Here is a 12,198-nt window from a genome sequence, read left to right as displayed (position 1 = left end):
TACAGAGCTGTGACAAAAAGACAGGTAAATATGCATGCATGCAAGCTGGGATAGAAACTTTTCCATATTAGAGAGACCTAGGCTCAGGGACACATATAAGTCTATGTAAGCAGCATATACACTAGCAGTAAACAGGTGCAGATGATGTCTCCTGGGGGCCGGGTTCCCAAGTCAATAGACAGCTTACCTGGCCCCTAGAGAGGAGATCACCCGTCTTGTGACTACAAAGGGGGGGAGAAGCTGTGTGTGGTCAGAGTGGACCCAGAGTAGAGGATTTTACATGTCTAGTGCAGATAAGAATGAAAAAAAAAAAACAGGGACAGGGTGCAAGATAGGTTATACATGTATATTAGACATAGGGTGATATTGGGAAGGGGGATCATTTAGAATATTGTTTTTGTTACCCGGAAAACCACTTTGTATAATGTAGCAGCTTTTGATTTTTCCTACCCTTCAAATAATTTAAACCATTTAAAATTCATCCCTTTTATTTTTATTGAAAAATTTCCCCTGAACCCAGTAACCTACTAAAATGAGGACAATAGTAGTGAAGTATGTCGTGGAAGTAGAGATTGGTGAAGCAAGACAAAGGACTTAACAGCAAATATTTTTTTTTCTCAAAACAGCCCCTTCAGCAGATCCATGTGGCTAAGGACCCATTTACACCTTTTTTTGCCAATTGTCTACGTAAAAAAGTATGCTTACATATATACCTTGTGCAAAGAAACAATGGAACAGTTGACCACAGCAACCAATTTTTTTTCCCTTTGGTCTCTAAAATAAAGGCTGAAACCTGATTGCTGCGGGAAGCCGTGCCAGTGTTCCTTTGTACAATGTCCACTAGTGACCACATTTGGTCCTTTGTGCACTACTAAAAGCTATTAGCTGCTTGTCTACTCACAACCAGTTGCAGAGATTTTAATTCATGAGATATTGATATAGTTAGTATTTTGTTTTATAAATTTTCATGATAAAAGTAACATTTGTTTACTGAAACTAGAATACCTCTTTAGGGTGCCTTCACACCTACCGTATCCACAGCGGATCTCACTTCTGCGGATTCGAAGCGAGAACCGCTGCGGATCCGGTATCAATTCACCCCTATGATAGCACATATTCGCAGCGGGATTGACATCCCGCTGTGAATATGTGCTTTAACTCCCTGGTGCCCGCAGCCCCGCCATCGCATCCCCCATCCCCGGCGGCGGCACATCCCCCCCCATCCCAGCCACATCCCCCCATCAGCTGATCTGAGCGGGATCGGAGCCAGCAGCCTCACTGCAGCCGTGCCACCGAGCAGGTACTGTATGCTCTCAGCAGTGGGATGCGGGCGGCGGCGGGCTGGGGGTGGGCTGATGGGGGGGATGTGGCCGGGATGGGGGGATGTGCCGGGGATGCGACGGTGGGGCTGCAGGCACCAGGGAAAGCACATATTCACAGCGGGATGTTAATCCCGCTACGAATATGTGCTATCATAGGGGTGAATTGATACCGGATCCGCAGTGGTTCTCGCTTTGAATCCACAGAAGTGAGATCCGCTGTGGATCCGGTAGGTGTAAAGGCACCCTTAAGCGATTATCTCCCCCTTTAGCTGTATGGGTGATTTCCCAATACCCTGCAGTCCTTACAGAAATTTGTGAAATCCCAGTGGTTGCCCTGCAATCAGGAAGTTGTCTCCAACAATGTGTAAGGCCCCATAGTGATGTAATGTAACAGAACATCTATCTGTTGTGTAAATCATGATGATTGGATGGGGAGAATTTCTTATGAGTATGTTGCAATTTTTTCTCTGTTTGTATTTCTTATATTTCTCAGGACTCTGACCCTTTACAAAGTAGTAGATTTTGTGTAACCTGCTGCTTGCCATCCTCTGTTTGTTTGACAGGAAAGGCAATTAAGTTAGGTCCTAGCTATTACTTAATCACTGGTTAATGCTGTGTGACAACAGCATACAGTGACAGGACCTCTTCTGTCTGGTGTAGTACATCTGAGCAGTAGCCAGGGCTGCAAATAGCAGATCTAAACAATTAAGCTTAACCCTTAGGGGACACAGCCAGTTTTCATTTTTGCGTTTTCGTTTTTCCCTCCTCGTGTATATAAGGCCATAGCGCCTGCATTTTTCCACCTAGAGACCCAAGTGAGCCCTTATTTTTTGCGCAACTAATTGTACTTTGCTATGGGAGATGTAATTTTTGCCTAAAATGTGCCGGGAAACCAGAAAAAAATTCAAAGTGTGGTGAAATTGAAAAAAAAAACGCATTTCTTTTATTTGGGGGAAATGTGTTTTTACGCCATTCACCCTGGGGTAAAACTGACTTGTTATGCATGTTCCTCAAGTTGTTACGATTAAAACGATATGTAACATGTATAACTTATATTGTATCTGATGGCCTGTAAAAAATTCAAACCGTTGTTAACAAATATACGTCACTTAAAATGGCTCCATTCCCAGGCTTATAGCGCTTTTATCCTTTGGTCTATGGGTCTGTGTGAGGTGTCATTTTTTGCGCCATGATGTGATCTTTCTATCGGTACCTTGATTGCGCATATATGACTTTTTGATCGCTTTTTATTACAATTAATCTGGATTTGATGCGACAGAAATTGCGCAATTTTGCACTTTGGGATTTTTTTGCGCTGACGCCGTTTACCGTGTGAGATCAGGAATGTGATTAATTAATAGTTTGGGCGATTACGTACGCGGCGATAGCAAACATGTTTGTTTATTAATTAATTAATTTATTTTTATTTATAAAATGGGGAAAGGGGGGTGATTCAGACTTTTATTAGGGGAGGGGGTTTTGTGTTATTAAAAATACATTTTTCTTTTACTTTACACATATACTAGAAGCCCCCCTGGGGGACTTCTAGTATATGTACTCTGATCTCTCATAGAGATCCATGCAGTATAGTTATACTGCATGAATCCATGAGATCGGTGTTCTATTACTTTTGGCTGCTGCAGCCAAAAGCAATAGAATGCCGAGCCGGGATCAGCGCCATTACGGAGCAGACCCCGGCCCGGGATGGATGCGGGGATCGCCCCCCCGCAATCGCGCCGCAGGGGGGCGATCCCCCCACTAGACCACCAGGTATGAATAAAAGCAAGTATTTAGAAGCAGCTGTCAACTTTGACAGCTGCTTCTAAGTACTTAATTAGCGGGCACGGCGATCGGACCGTGCCCGCTAATAGCCGCGAGCCCGGGCTACACGCGGCACCCGGGATCGCGGCAGTTCAGAGGGTGGTCGCCGCGCGACCCCCCTCTGAACTCCCATAGCGGCACGAGGACGTTCAATAACGTCCTGGTGCAGCTATGGGTTAATGGCAAATGAGTCACGTTTCCAGCTTGCTTTCAGAGCCCCAGAAATTGAAGTCTGGATGTGTGGTTAAGCTCATTTCTCTCTGCCGTCCATGGCCTGGTCACTGCAGATGGTCCATCCATATTTTGTCAGCAGAGTGTATATAATTTAGTGTGTTAGTTTATTGAATTACTCAGAGCTGTGTTTACATATCATTATCTCTGGGGGGAAAATGGAGAAAAGGAAAATTTCAACAGGATATCCTGTATCACCTGTCAGTGTAATAGAACTGGCAGCAAAGAGTTGTACAGCTAATGCTTATGCTGGGGCTGGGCAATTACATAAATTAATTTAATTAATTCACCCTGTAGGGGGCAGTGGCGATTTAACATTTCTAGACAATCACACAACTGTTTTCTTTTTGAAAAAAATCAATAAATGTGTGGTATCCTGTGCGGCATACATGTAGGGTCCTCCTTCTCTTTTACCCGTTCCACGCTGCACAGAAAGGGTTAAATTGCACATTTCTTTTCAGGCCCTGCTCTGACCTTTGCACCGGGTCCCATCCTGCACATTTTTCTACTTGCCGGAAGAGAAAAAGGAGGTCGGGGGTCATTAGTGCAGGAGCCGATGATAAATATTATGTTACGCTTTCTGTGATGCAGCATAAGTAACTAACGGCCATAGACTATAAACAGAGAACAGGTCATAAAGCAAAAACTGAGATTTTCCGCTTTCCAAATGCTTGAAGCTTCGGCTTCAAAAATCTGTCAGATAAATCTCTCAAGCATACCAAACTAAGGCTGCATTCCCACGTTCCGTGATCCTGACGGATCATGGACGTGGAATGCATGTACCGGAGTCCCCCCGCGGCCGGACAGCATCTGTAATTAGATGCTTGGAGCGGGGGAGACTGTATTCATAAGCGCCGCGCTGTAGTAACAGCACCGCGCGGCTGATTCATTACAGCGGTGCTTATGAATACAGTCTCCCCCGCTCCCAGCATCTAATTACAGATGCTGTCCGGCCGCGGGGGGACTCCGGTACATGCATTCCACGTCGGATCACGGAACGTGGGAATGCAGCCTTAGTCAAACCGATGTCTTAAGTAACATCATTATCATTATAACCACTTCCGGAATTTACAGATCTGTGATAGTAAAACTGCAGTATTACTGCATTGTGCTCATTAATGTTCTGTTCACATGGGCAAAGTTTTTGACAGATAAAATAGTGTTAAATTACACTACATGTAGTGATAGTCCTCACAGTGACAGCTTGGTACAACCCAGTGGACTCCATTATACATCAGTGGTGTTTGAGTGTTGTGTGTATAGGGTATAAGTGTGGTGGCTCTTGCAGTGCTGCCTCACACCACCGAGGTTTATCTTTCAGGCAGAGTTATTGCATGAGTATATCAAGGTGATACAAAGTGTGAATATACAAAGGTTTTTTGTGGTACAGATTATTTACAATTACAAATATCCATCATCACAATGTGCAGACCATATCAGGCCTTTTAATAGGTAAGATGGTTTAGGTAGACAGTCAGTAGAGTAGGGGTGTCTTCCTAGAATTCCCTTACTACCCTTAAGGGGCCGACTGGTTCGAGTGTCCCCGATGCCAGATGGGGCTTTCCCTACAATTAAGGTCAGAGGCTGAAAAGGTAGAAGAAATACTGTGTCCCTAGTGGTGAGGTATGCAGGTAGATCACTTATTGGCAGGGATAGCATCCAACCTATAGGAATAGAAGATTCTGATTGGTTTCTGTTGTAAGAAAACTTATTCTGATGGCAGGAGTGATCTTTATCCAGAAAGATGTGTAACTCCAAACGCTGGTGTGCTAATAGGGTGCCCGTTGAGGACCGGTATAATTTGATGCAGGAAACAGTGTGTGGATTCATGTGTTGTTGAAGTAAGGTTAGATGGCTGTAAATAATTTGTACCACAAATATATTACACTAGTATTACACTATATTACTATAGTATATTCACACTCCACAGTCGACCATTTTTGTAATTTTTTTTTATACACTTTAGTTTGTACTATACAAAAATGGAAACAATCACACTTTTCTTATTTTTGGTCATCTGTTATTGCATTGCTCTAAGCGCATATAGCATTACATCTGTTTGGTTTCTGTGACTGAACACACCCAGACTGCCTGTTACTACTTGAACCTGGATGAATTAAATCTCTCTCAGTGTTGCAAAATGAAAACTTTAAGCGTTATACTATTATTGTAATGTAACGATTCACCTTTCCAAATGTCACATCCGGCAATAGAACAGGTATATCAGCAAGAGGTAGTAAGGAATTATGCTGACTGAGCAATGCTGGAGCCTCCTGTTCAGAAAACGACTTTGTAAAGGACACTTCTGCCAAGGGCCCTATTAGATGGAGCAATAACCTGCCGATTCAGCAGATTATCACTCCGTGTAATAAAGAAGAGTAGCTGAAGAAACAGTAATCAGCTGATAGTTTTCGTTTAAACCTGCTTAAAAATGTACAGTGTAAAACTGAACAAGTTTATGCTTACCTGCTCTCCCCTGGTGTCCTGCATCCTTTTACCTGTGTTCCCTGCTCATTCTGACAGTTCTGGCCTGGTCTCTTCAGTGGCCTCCTGAGCATCCTGTCACTGAAGGTACAGGGTCAGAAGCACTAGCAATGATCAGAGAACATGGGCAAAAGCTGCAGTAGACGGGAGCGGCAGCAGCAAGCAGGTGAAAGCCGGGGAGGGGGGCTGATTGTGATCGCTTGATTGCTCCTACGTTTCTATTCCACAGGGCGACGGCAGCAGATCGTTGCTGTATGAGTCGTTTGTCTTTCAACAATGTTGAAAGCCAAACAACTGCAACGATCAGCCGACATTGTTGATGTCGGCTGATTATTGCCTTCTATTACACTGAACGATTATTGCCCGTAACGGCCGATATCGGCCATTAATTGTTCCGTGTAATAGGGCCTTTAGTCGTTAAATTGACCGCACACGTGCAAAGTTTATAAATTAAATTCAAACAATATAACAATTTTTTGGACGATAATTGCCCGTATAATAGGGCTCTTTTTTCTAAATCGATTGTGTTACATGCACGTTCATGTTGTTGCACTATTGTTCTGTCTATCGTGATTTTACAGTATTGAACTTAAGGCCCTATTCCACCAACAGATCTGACGACAGATTATCTGCCAAAGATTTGAAGCCAAACCCAGGAACAGACAATAATCAGAGATCAGGTCATAAAGGAAAGACTGGATTTCTCCTCTTTTCAAATCCACTCCTGGGTTTGGCTTCAAATCTTTGGCAGATAATCTGTCGTCAGATCTGTTGGTGGAATAGGGCCTTTATGCTGTTCCTGCTTCCTTTGAGTTTAGCAACCCACCTCTGCAACCACTTGCGTCATTTTATTTAATCTCCTTGTTAATTGTGTGTGTGTGTGTGTATATATAATGTATGAGCATCTATTTCACCCAATAGTTGTTTGTTTTTTTTACAAATTTTATTTTATTTTAAACTTTAGCAATATATCAAAAAGAGAACAAACTCTTTTGCTTAAAGCATAAGAAAGAAATACCAGACTTAACATAAAATTCGTATCATATAAATAAACAACAAAAATATTACTAATCCCAACCCTAACAACCCCACCCACCCTGCTGAACGATCAACCATAATATCTTTCATATTTCCTCACGTATCCTTTCCAATTCTGTATGGAAGGACCAGCAGATAACCAATTTCTTACCACCAGTAATTTAACATAAAACATTGACCTTAAGATTTTTTTAGTGGAGCGCCTCGGAGCATTCACACCGCTAGTGCCACCTAGAATAGGTAACTGCGCATTCCTTGGGAGTGTTAATTTCAAACTCCAGTCAATTGCATCGAAGACTTGGATTCCAAAGCCCTGTCAGCTTAGCATACAACCAGGTCATATGCATGAATCCTGCCCCCCTTTCTTCACACCTAGGGCAATCATCACCTCGCCACTTCCCTATTTTAGACAGCAGGGACGCAGTATAGTATAACCTATGGATAATACTGAACTGGATAAAGCGAAGATTGGAAAAACTCTGGTGTGAGAACTCTACCTCTAGTGCAGTTATGGAATGGGTGTATAGCGAGTGCACTACTTGGCTGGCACCAAATGACCTAATTAGTATGTATAATTAGTAGGCTCTCTAGCAATACCCCTAAAGTATTATCTCGAAGTATAATTAAATCACAAGTAAATATGTATATATAACACTTTATCTAAATCAAAATTCATAAAAACATATAAACAAATGAACATGTAACTACACGCTTACAAAAAAATCTCTGTATATAAATCTCATGCGGTTGCAAATAGTATAATACAGGATATAGACTTGATTATTTGTAGTTTAAAATACATATAATGCGGTTAAAATTAATATAGTACGGTTAAGTCCGCATGTAGTTGTTGCATACGGTGCGGTTAAAACCGCATGCGACTAGTGCAGGGCCCTTGCAAGTCGCCGAGGTTTATTACTACTATATTTGATCAAGTCAGTTATCACTGTTCTGTTTCAGTTCAATATAAATTGCAACAGTTCGTGGTGCTTATTAGCGTTTTCACAGAAATATGTTAAAATAGATTAGGTGGAAATCCACCTCTCACCGGTCTGAAGACTCTGATTCTATGAGGTCTGCGGCCGCAGACTGGTGGGAGCAGACAGAGGGTTATTTACTTGAAGATGTTGTCAGGAGCTCTTCTCATGTTCAGTGTTCCTCATGTCGTGTGCACGGGGTCTTGTTAAGAATACTGTCCGGTTTGGAGCTGAATGCTCAGTGCTCGGTTGTCTCTCCTGACATCAGATGGGTGTTTACCCTTAAGAGCTGCTCCCGTGTCCTCTGTCAGCATAGGAGTATTTGTATGCATTCACTATGCTGTGAGCTAATAAATGGTGGGAACGGGGGTAGGTGGTTATGGCAGTATATTTCTGCAATATATTCAATAGTAGTAGCAACTCTTTATACGCGTTTCAGAGCACTGCTCAGCTCTTTCCTCAGTAATGAGTTGCATAAAGCGAAGATTGCCTGAGGTGGACACATCTTTCGTGTTTTTATAAATTAGATTCCAGTCCAAAGATGAGACACAACCTAAATCATCAGACCAGGCCTCCTGACTTCTAGAACTTTATATCCAGCTTACTATTAAGGTAGTTATATATAATAGAAACACACTTTTTATTTATTAATGAACACCTGAACCTATCAATCAGAGGAATACTCTCAACAATGCATATATCTCCCGACGTAAACATGGATTGTAGTGCGTGTGACACACTAGCATATTCTAACCAAGCTTCCTCCCTGAGATTATATTCCACCTTTAGGCTGCGTTCACACTGCGTATGTTTCCATCCGTAGTGCGAACTGCGAATATACGCACGTAGTTTTGAGGTTGATGCGTTCGCTTGAAAGTATACGATATACGCCCGCACAATGCACACTACATATGATCTTACGGCCAGATCGTATACGGCGCTGTGAAAAATGAGCAAGCGCATTGTTTGAGGACGGAAATGTTAAAACTCACGGCCGTGGATTTCAGTGCGGTCCCGTACGAAGTACTTATTTCAGCCAAATTGTACTTGATTTTTCAATCCAAAAGGTTCTGTGAGTTTTATTGGGCTGGACGAAGATTTCCAAGTAAATGACCTGTTTCAGATCGCTACGAAACAAGCTAGGGAAGCATAACTGTACTACGGGCGTATGTTCGCGGTTCGTACGCATCCGGCCGCATGTCGATTTTTCCCACACCCGTAGTTTCAGCCGCACATGTACGCCGGCGTACGAACTACGGCCGGACTCATACGCAGTGTGAACATAGCCTAAACAGCTAAGGTTTTTTGACAGCCCCTCTTGTTATCACATCTTGTATCTTATATGTACCCGCATCCCACAGTTTCTTACAAACGCCAGTTTTACCAACTTTCCTCTGGTTATAACTCCTCTGGTTATAACTCCCCCATAAGGACACCCAATATTAGTATTAATATTAGTATGGGTATTGTCATTGCATCTGTAGAGTAATAAAAGTAGGGATATATAGGGAGTATTTTTAGTGTTTTATCTGTCTTGGTCCAGTAACTTTACAATGTTGTTACTTGTGTTTGTCAGGGATGTGACCCACCAAATCACAGTGAAACTCGGACGGTTTATGTGGCAAACAGGTTCCCTCAGCATGGCCATTATGTTCCTCAGAAATTTGCAGACAACAGAATAATTTCATCTAAGGTAAGTTGCTTTAAATTGCATGTACATTGAAACACATGTATTAAGGGATCCTTATCACTGTTTTGAAAAACTTTTAAAATGCCATAGTGAAAAGTCAGAATTTTTAATTGGTGAAGGTTTGTGGAGGAAACCCCCACTGATCCCTAAAATGAAGGGGCAGAAGCACTCAGCTGAGCACTATGCACTTGTTTTCTGCTCAGTTTTTCTAAGCAAAATGTGTGGAATAGGGATGCTTACACCACATGCTCAGCCCTCCATGGAGAACAGAACAGAACTGAGCAGAGCTGATTGTAATGAAGGGGCACAGCGCTTAGATAAGCACTCTTACCTCTTTGTTCTACCAATACCTGGGGGTCTCAGCACTTGGAGCCCCACTAATAAAAACTTCTGACGTATCACTAACGTGCCCAGATTAATATTATTATTTAAATGATAGCGAGCCTTGAAAGGATCACCTAAAAGTAAAAACATTTAATCAGCAGGAAATGTTATTAAAAAAACGCACAATACCCGCCTATTAAATCACACATTGCTCAAAGTGAGTCATTTTTATACAGATTATTATTATTTTTTTTTATTAACATTAATTGCTGGCACACTATAAAGTAAAAACAGTGAAGCCTGTAACTTCCTGGTAAGGGTTCTATGTATGAGTTAGCAGTTGTACAGATTGTATGGTAAGCTGTAAGACGTGAGACTTAGCTTAGATGAAGGAAGGATGAGTCATCAGTGGGTAAAGGTTCAATCTAGTCCTTAATTCTCTCTTTTTAAGCCTACCTGTGATTAAATAGTGCCTGTAGCAGAAGTGGCCATTTTTTAATTTTAGATGCCTGGATTGTGAACGCGTAGCATTAGTATTCTGTCAGTAATCATTTGGGTTCGCACTATACCTGTAGGCTAGGTTCACACTACGTTTTTACAATCCGTTTTTTGCAAAAAACAGATGGGAAAAAAGACGAATGCCTTTGTGTGCATCCGATTTTAACCGTTTTTCCATTGACTTTCATTGTAAAAAAAGAAAAAGGATCAAAACAGATCCGTTTTTTTATATGTTGAAAAAATTATCCGTTTTGATCAGGTTTTTCTTTTTTTTTTATAATGGAAGTCAGTGGAAAAAGGGATCAAAACGGATGCTCAAAAAGGCATCCATTTTTTTATTCGTTTTTTTTTGCAGAAAACAGATGAAAAAAAAACCCTGGGACAAGGTGCAATACCAAATACATGGACTTTCAAATGTGCATAGCTCTACCTGTAAGGAAATAAACATGCCCCAAAGCCTTATCAGCACCCTTTAATTTGCTCATTGGAGTAGGGTTCTGGAGGTCTGATCCATATCCTAAGGATAGGCCTTCAATATAATAACTTTTTAAACATTTTCCATCCGGGATAGATGTGCAAATTTGGTGTCACTTATAATTGGCATTGCAGCTTTACCTTTTCGCGATAAAGGCCCCAACAATAGCCCATTGATAAAGAAGCCTCAATTCCTTTAGCATGGACTTCTGTGGGATCTAATTTTACTTTATTAGGAGAGCAGGTCTTTTGATTGTAGTAAAGGCCTTCAATGCAGTTGTGTTATGAACTTGCTCTGGAAAATCAGTGAATACTACTGTGAGAATTTTATTTTTTATTAAAATATAATTAACTTAAAGGGGTTGTCCGGCGATAAAAAATTATTCACAGAATAACACACATTACAAAGTTATACAACTTTGTAATGTATGTTATGTCTGTGAATGGCCCCCTTCCCCGTGTCCCACCACCCCCACCCGTGTACCCGGAAGTGTGGTGCGCTATACATTACCTGTCACGTGCCGACCACGGTCTCCGATCCTCAGCAGTGACGTCTTCTTCGGGAGGCCAGCGGATCTTCCCGAGTGCCGGCCGCCCTCTGCAGCGTCATCCGAAGCTCAGCTGCGATTGGCTGAGCATAACTGTGCTCAGCCAATCGCGGCTGAGCAGCTGATGACATGGCCGCGTCATCAGCCGCTCAGCCGGCCTCCCGAAGAAGACGTCACTGCTGACGATCGGAGACCGTGGACGACACGAGATGCGGTGAGTATAATGCACCACACTTCCGGGTCTAGCGTGGGTGGGGGGAAACACGGGGAAGGGGGCCATTCACAGACATAACATACATTACAAAGTTGTATAACTTTGTAATGTGTGTTATTCTGTGAATAATTTTTTATCGCCGGACAACCCCTTTAATGCATACGTGCCAGCACGACCACTGCTGAAGCAAACGGCAAAGTCGATTCTTAAGCTCGAATTTTGAGTATCCATAGTAACAAACCACGCATGATGGAAATACAGGCAACCTCCATTGGATCAGAATAGAGGACGTGCACATTCAAGTTCCTAAGGCTAGTTTCACACTGCGTTTTCAGCATCCGTTTAACGGATCCGTTTTTTTTAACGTCCAGAAAAATAGTCAGCAACGTTTTTGGTCCGTTTTGGTCCGCCAAAAAAAACGGATCCGTTTTTTTTATAATGGAAGTCAATGGAAAAACGGATGCACACAAATGAATCCGTTTTTTGCAATCCGTTTTTCATGCGTTTTTTGCAAAAAACGAATGCGTTAAACGGATGCTGAAAACGCAGTGTGAACCTAGCCTAACTATGGAAAGTG

The 12,198-nt window shown here is 42.2% G+C and overlaps 1 protein-coding gene across 5 annotated transcripts in view; it reads left to right on the top strand.

The window, feature by feature from the left end:
• Nucleotides 1–12,198, top strand: part of ATP11B (ATPase phospholipid transporting 11B (putative)) — a 100,180-nt gene that overhangs the window by 16,543 nt on the left and 71,439 nt on the right. For all 5 annotated transcript variants that reach the window (XM_069975122.1, XM_069975123.1, XM_069975121.1 and 2 more), the window contains exon 2: nt 9,450–9,566. In XM_069975122.1, the coding sequence (XP_069831223.1) occupies nt 9,450–9,566 (117 nt within the window). The remainder of the gene's footprint in view (nt 1–9,449; nt 9,567–12,198) is intronic.

Source organism: Dendropsophus ebraccatus, chromosome 6 (assembly GCF_027789765.1).
Source record: "Dendropsophus ebraccatus isolate aDenEbr1 chromosome 6, aDenEbr1.pat, whole genome shotgun sequence".
NCBI classification, from domain to species: domain Eukaryota; kingdom Metazoa; phylum Chordata; class Amphibia; order Anura; family Hylidae; genus Dendropsophus; species Dendropsophus ebraccatus.
This window is presented reverse-complemented; position numbering and strand designations above follow the sequence as displayed.